Below are 15,178 nucleotides of genomic sequence, written 5' to 3'. Positions count from 1 at the left end.
GTAAAGAAGACTTTCCCTTAATCTAGAAGCTTGTATTTGGACTCATTACTTACTGCTTTGATGTGAAGTAGAACAAATTTATTCCAAAAGGTGACATTATTCGTTAATATTACTGCTGCTGCTTGTTCATGATTTGAGGAACAGCTTCTAAAACCTTGCAGCATATATAAATAGTTCATACTTGGATATTGTTCCATTGTATGGGATATACTACTCTTTCTTTATCCATTCACCATTTAATGGACATTTGAGTTCTTGCCAGTTTTGGTAATTTTGAATAACAATATGAACAGCTGTATATGTGTCTGTGCGGAGATGTGTCTTCATTACCTTTTTTTAGTAGATTCAGAGGAGTGAATTGTGGTTCTTTGCTTCACTTTTTAAGCTACTGACAGAACTGTTTTCCTTAGTGACTGTATCATTTTATGTTCTCGGCAGCAGCGTGTGAGGGTTTGGGTTTCCATCACTTGACCAACGCTTGTTATTGCCTCTCTTTTTTGTTTTATTGCAATTCTAGTGTTTTCTTGTCTGTCTGCTTTTTCCCTCACTCCCTTCTTTTCTTTTGCTAAGAAATCACATGTTGGTGCTAGATGTTACTGCTGCAGTTGGGATGTCATTTCTTCTAAGTAGGCAAAGCTGGAGTATCTGTTGATGTTTATTTGTATTTATATACATATGTTTATCCATTTCCATCTATGATTTTTCATGCTCATATCTTCAGTTCCACTCTTGGACACCCCAGGGTTTTTTTTTTTTTTCTTTCCTTCCTTTCCTGGAGAGCTTTCTGAGTCGTGGAAACCTTGTTTAGCATGTTTACACGTTTCATTCCGCACAGGCCTGCCTCACTGCAGCCTCTTTGTCTCGCTGACCCTTTGACACTGCCGTTGGGCTGGCACCGCTGATGCTTGTCCCTCATTGTCCTCAGTCTCCCAGGCCCGTCACTCAGCTTCTTCTGCCCCTCATAAATAGATGGTCTGCTTCTGCCACCTTGCTTTGGGCAATTGAAACTCCCTGGTGCAGCTGCATATCTTGGTCAGAGCAATTGAATGGCATTTGAAATGAATTGTTGAGGTTAGGAGAAGAGTGTGTGTGTGTGTGTGTGTGTGTGTGTGTGTGAGAGAGAGACAATGAATGAGAATTTTTATGTATGTTATTTTTAGAGGGGTCTGCAAGAAAGGCAGCATTGAATTCTCCTTATTGGGAATAAGTATTTGAGCTTGTCACACAGTTTGTTTCACAGAAGCATTTTTCTTTACTTCTTTTCTTTCATGTCACAGGAAATCTCGGTTTAGTTTTTAGTTTATTGTGCTGAAATCACCATTTTGTAATCTTCTTCCCTTTATTTATATATTTGTCTCCTGAATAATTTGGATCCAAAAATAGACATGCTGATTTGAGAAAAATCATATTTTTTTAACCATCTTAATTGTAGATTTAATAGTACACATAGCGGTTTATTTATAAGGGTTTTTTTTTAATAGGTTTATTTTTTTTCTGCCTTACACTTTGTTTTTGAATATGTGGGGAAAATACCTTTTCTTAAGAACTCACTAAAGAATTTGTTGAGAATCTTTTGTAAAATTGTTAATAAAATTGAAGTATAATATATGTGAAATAAAAGTGTATATATGGCCAATGAATAAAAATGCCTGTGACCTAACCCTCAATGGGATACAGAATATTAATAACACCCCAAGAAGGGTCTCTCCTTCTCCCCTCTCATTACTCTTCTCTGAAAGTCAACTGTTTGCTTAAGTGTGTTTTTTTAACCTAAGGCTCATATACATTTTAATTTTTTTCAGCTTTCTTGAGATATAATTGACATTACTTGAATTTTAACAACATAGATTTCTTTTGTCTAATTTTGACCTTCCTCTACATGGAATTGTACAATATACACTCGTTTATATCTGGCCACAAAGATCTACCTCAAATTATTTATCCTCATTTTGGGCAAAATGTTATGCTAAAAGGTATGATTTGTTACCCTTATTAATAAAAGGACATGTTAGGAGGGAAAAAAATCAAGTGTATCTCATTATTAAAATCATTAAGAAGTATGCCATCTTTACTGTAGAATATTGGGTCATTAAAATTGATGTACAGGTGATTTTCATTGATTTATAAAAATATTTTTAACTATGAGTGAAAGCAGTGTGACTAATTTTCTTTAATTGTAACGATAACTTGATGGAGGACAGATTTAGCTTTAAATAATCCCAGAATGTTAGTAGTGTGATTAAAACTTTGTCTTAGTTGGGTTTTAGGTTATTTTTGTCCCCGTGACACCTTGCAAGCTTTTGTCTTTTGGAAACCTTTAAAATATGAATTGAATGCATTATTTTGCATTAATAGCAGAGCACAAGGGACTTCCCTATACAATCTGAATGCCTCAGAGTATAGTTATATAATTTAATTTGCTTTTATAGGCATTTCTCTGGAAATGGCAGCTGTGACAGTGAAGGAAGAATCTGAAGATCCTGATTACTATCAATATAACATTCAAGGTAGTACTATTTAATAAAGTTTTTCTTTACAGAAATTGTTGGTGGTTATAATTAAAATTTGTTAATTGCCTGAATTTCTTAGATATTGTTTTATTGATTGGTCCTTTGGTCCTTGGCTAGCAGGTGTACTTGTAATTTCTCATTGGAATAAAATTGATTTCAAAATGGGGCACTGAAAGTCGGTCTACAGGGGAAATGTTAAATAATCATTAATATTCTTAAAAAGGACAAGTAAAAGTTGTAGCTTAAGATAGATTTCAGTTTCACTTTTCAGAGTTATTTGCAAGGCATAAAAGGTCTTCTAAACCTTTAATATCTATTTGTGGGACAAAAATAGCTTCACATTATTTTTATTATTTTAAAAGTCTATAAAAGATAAGATATCAAAGATAAGACATTATTAAGTTTTAGGTATTTATCATTTTATTCTGTATCTTTGCTTGAATGATAATCAAGAAGGAATTAAAGGTCATAATTTCACAATGCAGTTTGCTTTTCTGCATTGATGGATTTTAGTTTAGAAGAACATCTCTAGTTTATGGTAAGTTTAATTGTCATAGATGCATAAAGTACATCAAACATTTAAAGTATAAGATCTGATTGGTTTTATGTATACCCATAAACCCAAAAACATAAGTCTTCACTGCACTCAAGATAATGAAATGTCCATAACCCTCAAATTTCCTTGAGCCTCTTTGTAATTCACAGCTCTCCCCAGCCAATGGCTGATTTGTTTTCTATCATTTTATTTTAGTTTGCAGCTTTAAGAAATTTATATAAATGGAATCATCATAAAGTATGTACTGTTTTCTTGGGGTGGGGAGCTGTGACTTTCAAATTCCATGTAATTGTTTTGAAATTCATCCACAGTGTTGCATATGTCGATAGCTAATTCCATCTTGTTGCTGAATGTTACTCCATTGTTCATCTGTACCACAATTTATCCCTCTGTCTATTGATGGACATTTTGGTTGTTTCTAGTTCGGGGCTATTAAAAATAAAGTTGCTATGAACATTTGTTTGGAAATACGCGTTCATTGCTCTTGAGTAGATGTCCTAGAACTGGAATAGCTGAGATCTGTGGTAGGTATTTAAGCTGTTCTCCATTGTGCTTTTACTGTTGTACATTTCCATCAGTGGGGACAGTAGTTCTAGTGGCTCCATGTCCGCCTTAACACTTGTATGGTCCGCATTATTTTTAGCCATTTTATTGGGTGTCTTGTGATACCTCTTTTTGATTTTAATTTGCATTTCTCTAATAGGTTTAGTTCATTTAAAATAATGTTTTTATCAGTTCTGGAGTATTGTAAAAGTTAGGGATAAATTTATTCTACTTTGTAATCACGTATACATATATATTAAATCTATATACATATATTAAGTTGTCTCCTAGTGAATTTCATAATTTTTATGTCAGTTTTGATTGTTTTATTGCTATGATGCTAGTAATCACATGGCTAGGTTTAGGTAAGTCTAAGGGGTTTTAATTGAAAAGTTAAAATTTTGGAAAATATTTAGCTGTTTAGCAGTTTTTGGTACCTTGCTAACATACTTAATAAACACTGTTTAAGAAAATCTTTTTTAGCGCATTATGTTTAATTTTTAAAAATAAAATTCTGCCTTTATCTGTGGCATTGTCTTTTTAGCTTTGCTCTTACTACACAGGATTATGTAAGATTTTTTTTTCCCTTTGAAATAGGGAGTGTGAGTGATTTAAGGTAATGCTTGAGTAATGGGAGTGGAGATCTGATATTTGTAGAAGAAAAGACTGCTGAAAAGACCAAGTGCAGTTGAAGGCAGGAGCCAGACTATTGATTTTCATCTAGCCTGAGAGATACAGTCCATGCAGTTTTGGTATTTTTTGTAGTTCTTTGTATATTCTGAATATAAAAGTCGTTTGTGGTTGGATTGGCAAATAGGTTAATTTGATGATGTCCAGCTTAGTGGGGAGTTTTTTCCCTTGTATGAATTGTGCTTAAGTACCATATCTAAAAAAAAAATCTTAGAGATTTTCTTCTGTGTTTTATAAACACTTTTATGGTTCTACATTTAAGTCTATGATTGGTTTAGACTTAATTTTTATATAGTGTACAGAATACCAAGTTCAAACTTTCACATACAGATATCCAGTTTTTCCAGCACCTTTTGCTGAAGAGACTATTGTTTTTTTATTGTGATACTTTTACATCTCTGTCGGTTTTCTCCAGTATATTCTGTTACATTGTCAGTTTTCTCAAGCATATCCATATCTCTGTTTCTACCTTTTTCCAAAGTTGCATTGTCTTGAGGATCACAGTTTATAAAACCCCTTGGGGCATTTTGGTGGAGATTATGCTCAATCTATAGACTAAATTTGGTTGAATATCTTAATATTGAGTCTTCTGATGCTTGAGCATGATATGTGGATGTTATCTGTTTAGCTCTTCTGTGATTGATCTGTGCTTAGTTTTCAGCGTACATATCTTACACATATTTTATGAGGTTTGTATCTAAGTGTTTAATGTTTTTCAGTGTTACTATTTACTATAATTGGTTCTGGCTCTGAAACTGTTTCTGTTTTTTGTTTCTTTTTTACTCAAACTTCTAGCTTTTGCAAAATTTCAGTAATTGTTTTGTTGTTGCTCTTGTGTGTCTTTTTTGTTGTTGCTTTATTTTTAATTTAGTTTTGTTTCTTAACATGGGAACTTAAACCATTGAGATATTTTCCAATATAAGTACTTAATGCTGTAAATTTACCTTTTAAGCATTAGTTTAACTGTACGCTATAAACTTAGACATATTAGTATTAATAGTTCTTTTTATTCAGTTCAAAACATTTTCTAATTTTCCTTGTGATTTCCTCTTTGTCCTTTGGTTTACATGGAAAGTGCAGTCTCTTCAGATACTTGTGCAGTTGTCAGATAGCTTTCTGTTCCTGATTTTTCGTTATATTTCCATTACAGTTGGAGAACATTCTTTGTGTAATTTCGGTTATTTTAGATTTGTTAAGGTTGCTTAACAGATGATCGTCAGCTCTGCTGTTTTCCTCCTGGCGTTTCTCCCCTCTTGTTCTGTCCACCACGAAAGTACGGACACCTTCAGCTGCCTCTGTCTGTTTCCGGCCTCATGCGTTCTGAAGGCCTGTTAGGGTCAGCATGCTGGAGGCTCCTTTTCCCTTGGCTCCTCTCCTGGCAGCCCCCTTTCCAGCCCTGTTACCAGTGTCCTGAATGGTAACAACCTCAGTTAGTTTGGTCTGTTTTTGTAGTTCGTGTAAATAGAACCCATCAGCATGTATCAGGCCTCCTCTGTAAAACCTGTACTTCGTGAGACATGCTGTTGGTTGTACTTACAGATCATTTATTTGCACTGCTGTGTTGTACAGTCAGTACCCACGGGAATGGGTTCCAGAGTCACGCCCCCAACCCCCTGCAGTATCAAAATCCACAGGTGATCAAGTCCCTTATATAAAATGGTGTAGTATTTGCATGTAACCTACAAACATCCTCCCCTATTCTTTATTTAAATCATCTCTATATTACTGCAGTATCTAACACAATGTAAATGCTATCTCAGTAACTGCCAGCATGCTTGAAGTTCACATTTTTCATTTTGCATTCTGTAACTTTCTGGAGTTTTTCTGTTCCAAATATTTTTGATCCATGGTTGGTTGAATCTGCAGATGCTGAATGCACAGATTCAGATGGCCTACTGTATTCTAAAATGCTTTTTAAAAATGTTTAAAACCCAGAAACATAATGTACATGTTCCCAGGTTTACAGAATCTCACATGAGGTGACATGTTGACTGTGTTATTGACTCCCTTCTTTAGGCCCTTCCTATTCCCATTTTTTCTCTGAGTTAACCACTTTATTGAAATTGAGGTTTGCCCTTCCTGATAATGATTTTATACTTTACATGAGTATACAGTTCCACAGAATGTCTTTGTATGTGTATCTAGGCACATAACATTTTATGTGTTTTCTCAGTTTTCAACTTTGGAACAAACAGTATCATACTCTATATGTGTTTTATGTATGTTCTCCTGTATCAGTACAGGTTTCTGAGATTTACCTATTTTGTCAGGTACAGGTTTGGGGTCTTTTTTTTTAGTATTTGTCCTTTTTTTGTGACTGGCTCATTTCCTTTATTTATTAATTTACTTTGGCTCACTGGGTCTTGATTGTTGCACACAGGCTTTCTCTAGTTACAGCGAGCACAGGCTGCTCTGTTTGCAGTGTTCTGGCTTCTCACTGCTGTGGTTTCTCTTGTTGCGGAGCACTGGCTGTAGGCACGCGGGCTCAGTGGTTGCAGCACACAGGCTTAGTTGCCCCGCATCATGTGGGATCTTCCTGGACCAGGGATCGAACCCAGGTCCCCTGCACTGGCAGGCAGGTTCTTACCCATTGGACTAGCAGGAAAGTCCCATGTACTGGTGAAATACTGTCATTGCAGCAGTTAACGTATGTGATTATACTACAGTTCATTTGTTCATTCTTGTATTTTAAAACCATTCATGTTTTCTGCGAAACTTTTCTAATTCCAGGATAGACTTAAGATGGCTCAGATGTGAGCACTGGGAAAGCATGATTTGTCTGCAAAAACGGGTAGACACTCCTCAAGTTGTGAGGATGCATGTGCGACTCATTTAATGACAAAGTCCAAGTCACATGCTATTAAAATGTGTCTAAAATTAAACAACATAATTTGATAGTATAGTGATATGTGAAGGTAGCTGGACAAATATTAACCAAAGGAAACCAAGTTTAGTAATAATAATTTGAGGCCAAAAAAAAGAAAAAGGTAACAAGTATAAAGAGTAAGACTGTATAATCAATATACTAATAAATTACTAAGTTGATAGGATAATCATTAACTTTTATTACCTAAAAATATAGCCTCAAAAATCAAAGTAAAAAATTGATTCAATTTGATATAGTTGATAAATTTGTGAATGTGGTCATACGGGAGATTTTAACAAATGACGAATGCTTATAAAGTAGAGTATTTGAACTCTACAGTTGATGAACATAAACCAATTCATGTATATCCAGAATTCCATACCCAACAAATAAGTGTTTATTTATAAAATATGGAACTTTTACAAAAATTAACTTTATAATTGTTTATGGATAGCCTTAAGATATTGCCAGAAAACATTGTAATTAATTAGAAATCAATAATCATGTTATTTAAAATAGAAATGCTATAACATGGGAATCCTAAGAAATATAATTGACTTAAAGAGGACCTTATTAAAATAATTTAGAGCATAACAATATTGATAATGATATATAGCTAGACTTGTGGAAGAGCAGCTAAAGCAGTATTATGAAGTCAGGACATTTTGCTGTCATACAACACATTTTTTCTGTATATTTTAAGCCAGGGTTACATAACTAGGAAGCAGTGAATGTGGCATTTGAAGTCAGGTCTCTCATTGAACATTTTGCTCTTCATTGAGATTCCAAATATAAATAATTTTTCTGTTTTCTGTGAAATTATTTTCTATGCTATGTCCTTTACTTATAATGTATAGTTTTGTGCTTCTTCATGAAATTCCTCATGCATTTGCAAAGCCTTTTAAAAGTCTTAGGATGTTTTCCAAAAAATATTCAGAGAAAGGGAAGCAGTTTGTATTCATATTCAGATAAGAACATGTTTATGTTAAGTAGCCATTGAGAACACAATGTTTTGTTCTCTCAAATCTATTACTGTCACTAAAAGCATAATACATGCAAGTGTGTTGTCAATATCTATAGCATTCTGTGAAGGTTTAATTAAGACAAAATACATTGTATATTAATTATTGGAGAAACCATGTTATTAAAAATTTTTATGGATCTGTAGGAAAGGATTTTGAATTAATAATTGTCATATTTCTATTTCAGTGGAGTTTCAAGCTTATTAATAGGTTAATTACATGATTTTAGAGATTCTGAGGAAGGTATAACAATTTGATTCTGCATTTTTCTTTAGTATGGCAAAGCATTAAGACAAATATTTGTCAAGGAAGAAACAAATGCACCTTGTAAGATGTATCTGTGCTTGTAATCTATATGAAGTAAAAGTTACAGTTTGCTGTCACGGACATGACCCATATCCACCATTTTAGACATATCATTCCCATTCAATTCATGTCTAGTCATTTTCAAAATTTCTTTTGACTATCTGTATATGGCTTTATCTGAATACACTTTTTCCATTCACTAAGACCATAAATTGACACCATTCATTTGTCAGTCTTTTTTTTTTTTTTTGCTTTTTTTTTACCCATGGAAAGGCTGTAGTATTCCATCTCTCTCACCCAAATTTGTTTGCTGAAGTGACCCAAAATATATTTTTGGGATTCATTTTGAAGTGTTATCTTTGTGTCCCAAAGCAGGCCCTTCTGAAACTGATGATGTTGATGACAAACTCCCCCTTTCGAAGTCTTTGCAAGGTATAACTTTTTCACTTCCATTTTCCCACATAATGTTCTTATTTAATGTTTCTTTATACTGGACAGACTGTGTTTTTGTATTTATATCTGTATTATTACTTTTCTAAATGGAAAAGGAAATGTATTGGCCTTTTTTTTTTTTTTTTTGAAACATAAATGAACTTCACAAGCAACAATTTTTGAAAACCAATTTTCCCTTTTGTGAATCTAGTAATGAATCTCGAAATGGGTACATGACACACTTTCATATTTAAGGTAAAGTACACATTTATACCTTATATCAGAATAGTCAGAAATAAGGCTTATATTGTATATAGTTAGTAATGTAAATATCAGTAAGGTCATGTTTATATGTTTAGAAAGATTGTAAGATATCATTTGTAAATCCCTAATTTTATTGATTGAATGTCTTTTGGGGAATTTCTGTGTAGTGTTCCCTACCTTGATGACCATAGGCTATTTGTGATGGCTTTACTTTACCTCTGCTTATTCCGGCTTTGAGTGCGTTAGATTTCATTCTTTTTTCTTCTTTGGCTGCACTGTGCAGCATGTGGGGTCCTAGTTCCCCCACCAGGGATTGAACCCATGCCCCCTGCATTGGGAGCACAGAGTGTTAACCACTGGACCGCCAGGAAAGTCCCAAGATGTCTTTTCTTTAACTCTACTTTTAATATAAATGTAATTGCTTAATTTACATTTTGAAAGAACAAAAAGCACACACAGAATCATCGTTTACGTGTACTGTTATCATGTTATGACCTGATGGAATATCACCTTAGTTATTCTTAGCCAGTCTTCCCTTTTTAAGTGCTGGTCCCTTCTCCATTATTTCTCCTTGTTTTGACCTCACATTTTTGTTTTCTTTGGCATTACAGTCAAAGAATCCAGTGCTCCATAAATTCAAATATTAATGTATAATGGGGAGAGGGGAGCTGTGTGTTGAGAAAGCGTAATTTAAGAAGTTAAGTAAAGAATAATTCTTGGCTACAGAGTTACCCGTTGTTTTGAGCTCAGGTGAGTTTTCAGAACATAAAATAAATGGAAAAGAATCCCAAGATAATTAGAGCTCCATAAAATTAGACATGGAAAACCCCAAATTTTTGGTCTTAGCATGGCACTTTAAATTGGAAGGTGCTGGGCACTGAGTGACAGTTTTGTTTTGTTTTTTTAAACTGTAGTCAGTGTTCTTTAAAAATCAAGATAAAAGCATAGAAAACCTGTGTCTGAGGGTGGGGGTTACCTTTAGTATAGTTTCTTAAATTAGTTATCAATGGATGACAAAATAGACCTGAAGTTTCCTCCTGCCCCCTTGCTTTATTCTTCCCTATAGGTAATACATTTGTATTTCTACACGAAGGCAGTGGTTTTCAATCTTCTCAATGTTAGTACCTCAGACATTTAAGGACAGAGGATCAATAGTCAGGGGCAGTTTGGGCACTTAACCTAATTGGCTCTCTTGGGTTTTAGATGACTTCTTTCTTGTTTATGAGTAAAGTTTCTCCATTAGGATGAGCCTCTTCACTGTTGAATGCCTAACCTGATACATTGCTTTATGTTCCAGTTTGTAGAAGCAGGCAGATTATATTACCTGAATTAAAATGCTTTTGAGACTAAAGGTAGTATCTTAAGTTTTAACTTCTGCATTTCCTTTAAGTGCAACTTTGATTAAATAATGGGGATTTAGTTTCCATAGCTTCCACCATAGTACAAATGGAAAGCAAGAAACGTTTCACAGCCAAACCTGAACTTGTGTTTCTAGACCTGATAGAGTCTTAGGAGCAAAGACAGAACTGACTCAGATGTGTGTTTTTGTGTGTGCATCAATGGCAGATGAGCTTGGCACTTTGAAACATACTATTCTAGTTCTCAAATTCGAATATCTATCAGTAATTATATTGTATAGTTCTAGTAACTAATATTAAATCCCCAAACCTACTTAGGTTTACTCTTTATATTTGCATTTTAAAATAATTCTTTGAGTTTTCACACCAGAAGTGTTACTTGTTTTTCTGAATTAGATAATATTGTTTGAATTAACTGCTAAGAAGTTAAAAGAATCAGCTTGTATTTGTATTTGCATTGTTACCTAGTTTCTCTTCTCCCAGCGTCAGTCTTTATTGGTTTATTATATGGGTTTATCTTCTTTTTAGGCAGCCATCATTCTTCAGAGGGCAATGAAGGAACAGAAATGGAAGTACCAGCAGAAGGTTAGATATGGGAATTCTTACTTTGCTGTATATTTATATTATGTTGTTCTGTACTTCAGGGAATACTGTCCTTAAAAGCTTATTTGGAAATAAAATGATTTTTATGGTATGAATGCCTTCTTAAGCCAACAGGTTTTCTTTTTTAGCCCTAAAGATGTTATACCTCTTTTACTGTATTGAATAATAAAGCATGTGGGGACTAAAATTTAAGTGGTAAGTAAAATTCTTCATGATGCAAAGTGTTGCCCATTTTTTCTTGGTTATCTTATGCTATATTTGGAAAGAGTGGTTTTAATATTTAAAATTTAAATTATTGCTGGCTCTGTTCATATTAGGGTAATGTAGTCTACATAAGGTTACTAAAAAGAGAGAGGATCTCGCTGCTCATTTTTATACCCACAGCCACCCCGTGGACTGCTTTGTTAACCAGCCATCCTCCTTTGATTGTTGGATTGAATGAATATTCAGCTACAGCTCTCTAAGTTATTGGAATCTTGAGTTAAACCGTTACCGTGCAGAATGGCTTCCAATTTGTAAACTGTTTAGATAGTTCCAAAAGAATTTTTGTAGGTTTTTCTCCCAAGGAAAATAAGTGGTAAGGCAACTGGATCTTATTTTAGAATTACTATTTCTCACATAAGCTGGTCATGTCAAGTCTTATTTTTTTAAGACTAAAAAAGGAGTCTATTCTGTACCTTTTTATTCCTTATATTTGCTTTAAAAAATTTTTTTTAATCCATAATTTGGTATTTTACGCTCTTTGAGTGGTGGGAGTTCTGAAGGTCCCTGGAAAGTTGACTGATCTTTCTAAATTCAGATTTAGAATTGTAGTATTTAATGAAATACATTTCTTGCAGAAATACTGAGATACTCATTTAAAATAATATTTTAAATTTCTTGTTGAATTTTCTTAATAGATGATGGTGTTGGTAAATTTTTTTTTTGGTTTGTTTTCTTTTACTGTGTGCAGGTAATTAGATATTTTCTCTGTAACAAAATCCTGTTTTAGATAGGCAGTATTTACAACAAGGAAATAATCTGTTTACAAGACGAATTGTACTGGTGTTCATTGGGCAATGTGATTTAGATATTAGGCTTTGAATCACTTTACTTTTGAGGACATTTTTATTGTCATATTGCAGTGTTAGTGGAGTTGAAGTTAGGTTCTAGTCTTTATTCCTTTACTAACAAGTAAACATAATCTGTGGCAAATCAATTAATCTCTCAACCTTTGCAAAATGAAAGGAGAGTTGATAAAGATACTCTCTAGCTGAGCTTCTAGCACTAACATTCTGATGTACATTTGTTTTATGTAGTAACACAAATATTTAATTTTATAAAGTACGTTACATGCAAAGTTAGTTAGGTGATACAGTCCTGTCTGTATTTGTTACAGTAGTCACTGTTTTGATGATATGAAGGTTCCCACGGCAAAAACTTTGTGGTTTTATTTAACAATATAAGCCACTCCTGGTATTTCTGAAAGAAGAGGAGAAATAGTTTGTTTTTTTTTTTTTTTTTTTTACGTAATAAAGCCTTTGTTTATATCCTAGCACCTTCTAGTTATAGCAGGAAAATAATTTTAACTTCATTATAATCTTACTCCTCTAGAAAGTTTGAGTCCTTTAATGCAGGTAACTTGGTATTGTCTAGTTTTCCAGAGTTTCTCTACTTTTTGTTTTCTCTTCTCCCTGTTTAAAAGGGTCAGAGATTTTCATTTAACAAGTATGAGCTGAATTCAAATGACAGTAAAGTTTTATGGTAGGCTGCTTTTGGAATATCAAATCCGTAAAATGTTGGAACATAATAGAAAGTGCTTTATAATGAATGTCATTTTAGAATTTTATTTTTTTCAAGATTCTACTCAACATGTCCCTTCAGAAACAAGTGAGGACCCCGAAGTTGAGGTGACTATTGAAGGTTAGTTATCTAAAAGCCTTGATTCCAAAAGTGTACTTCTGGTCATAAAAATTATTTGTCACATTCACATTGCCAAGTATGCATTTCATTCATTTTTAAAGGAAACTTGTGGGAAAAAAAAAATGGAAGCATATATGTGTATGTGTGACTAAAGTAACCACATCCCACAGCACACCCAATGCTTTGGGAGTTTTAGACAGCAAAAGTAAGCTGTGAAGATGAGCGGTGGACCAGGCTATATACTGGTACTTTCTACCATTGGGAAACAGAGAATTTTTAAAAAGAGAAAACTATGACCAGACCGGGTGCACACAAAAACAGATTTATAGCCTATTACTGAGCTGTGACATAGGAGACTTAACTTAGCACTAGGACCCCGGTTGTCAACCTTAGTGAAGTGGAGGAGAAAGTGTTGATAGTTCAATTTCTAAAGCGAGTTTTCCCCATAAAATGCTAACATATAACGTGTCCTTCAAAACTTTTGAAGCAGCAGCTGTAAAAATATTCTAAACTAATGTAAATAAAGTTGCTTCAGACCTAGTTTCTTCTTCAGAGATAGCGCATGAATGCAGACGAGCCAGTGTGTCCTGCATTATTTAAAGATTCAGCTAATTATTAACAGGAGCATGCCTTATATTTCATAATTTTTAAATGTATTGGTTTTTTCTTTTTAAGTTATCTTACATGACTCCTATAGGTTTTTATTCTCCTCAAAGTAATTCTTTTCTAAAGCAGAACTTTTGTTAACCGCCCCCCCCCCCCCCCTCCAGTGTCCCTGTTCTTAGTGATAGGTGTCACTTCATTGTGACATCTAAAAATAAGTTAGATGTGTACACATACATGTAGTTTGGCAAAAATTAGTAGGTGTTTTCAGTGTACAGCTTTATAATGAGCAAGTAAAATACACATATATCACATTTCCCATAGTGTTTTTCTCATAACTTTACATCTTGGTACTTCACTATTTTTTTTTTAACTGCTGCATAACCTTTCTTGGTTTGCCATCTCTGTCTCTCCTTTTCTTCTTTATTTATAATAACCTGTCTTCTACTGGTGTCCACTTGGTTATTTATGGTGTTTGGCTATTTCAGACTATTGAAAATGTTTTGCTTCTAAATTATAAGCTGATTGGTAGCTTTCACCCAGTATCAGAAATTTTCTCCTACTTTGCATGTTAACATCTCAGTTAATTTAATATACATATTTTATCATTAGCATAATTTTACTAACCTAAAATTGTTTTGAATTGTTTCTAGTCTAGCATTTAATAATTTAATTTATTCATTTATTCATTCATTCATTTATTCATTTATTTATTGGCCACACCAGGCAGCTTGTGGGATCTTAGTTCCCCAGCCGGGGATTGAATCAGTGCCACCCCCTCTGCATAGGAAGTGTGAAGTCTTAACCCCTGGACCACCAGGGAAGTCCTCAATAGTTGACTTTAAATTAGAAGCTCAACTATGAGAAGAAAATCTAGGTTATATAATATCTAGATATTATAAATTGAAATTATAAGTTAAAATCTAGATATTATAAATACTCAGAACCTTTTCCTTCCTATAGAGATAAGAAAAATAGATGATGATTAAAATTATTAGTAAAGGGACTCACCTGTTGGTCCAGTGGCTAAGACTGAGCACTCCCAATGCAGCAGACCCGAGTTCAATCCCAGATCAGGGAACTAGATCCCACATGCTGCAACTAAGATCTGGTGCAGCCAAATAAATATTTTATAAAATTATTAGCATAAACCTTTAAAATAGGACTAATAACCACATTGATTTATCTTAAACCTTAAAACCCAAAGGCTATATTAGAATTGTTTAGAAAATAAACACTTGCTTTTCATAGTGTAAACCTTTAAAGGGATGTCAAAATAATTAAGAAATCAATAGCTTACAAACCTAAAACATGTGTCAGTCTTTTCAGTTTTCATTCTTTGAAGGGAATGATAAATCCCATTTCTTTTAAACTAAGACATAGTGCCAAAATGTTGATTTATCATCCAAATTTTCCAACTAGTAGAATTTTGCTGTTGAGGCTGCTGCTTTATGTTCAGAAGACCAGAGAAATACCAGGTCTGTGTAAAGTAATTACTTTTTCTAGTAACATTTTCCATGGGA

At 33.7% G+C, this 15,178-nt stretch overlaps 1 protein-coding gene across 7 annotated transcripts in view; it reads left to right on the top strand.

Moving 5' to 3' along the window:
• Positions 1-15,178, top strand: part of GTF2I (general transcription factor IIi) — an 81,586-nt gene that overhangs the window by 29,868 nt on the left and 36,540 nt on the right. For 2 of the 7 annotated variants that reach the window (XM_043914930.1, XM_043914928.1), the window contains exons 9-12: positions 2,430-2,507; positions 8,866-8,925; positions 11,076-11,132; positions 12,990-13,052. In XM_043914930.1, coding sequence (XP_043770865.1) covers positions 2,430-2,507; positions 8,866-8,925; positions 11,076-11,132; positions 12,990-13,052 — 258 coding nt within the window. The remainder of the gene's footprint in view (positions 1-2,429; positions 2,508-8,865; positions 8,926-11,075; positions 11,133-12,989; positions 13,053-15,178) is intronic. The other 5 variants (XM_043914929.1, XM_043914931.1, XM_043914933.1 and 2 more) reach the window with 5 other exon arrangements.

The sequence above is a fragment of the Cervus elaphus genome, chromosome 10, assembly GCF_910594005.1.
Source record: "Cervus elaphus chromosome 10, mCerEla1.1, whole genome shotgun sequence".
Classification (NCBI taxonomy): Eukaryota; Metazoa; Chordata; class Mammalia; order Artiodactyla; family Cervidae; genus Cervus; species Cervus elaphus.
This window is presented reverse-complemented; position numbering and strand designations above follow the sequence as displayed.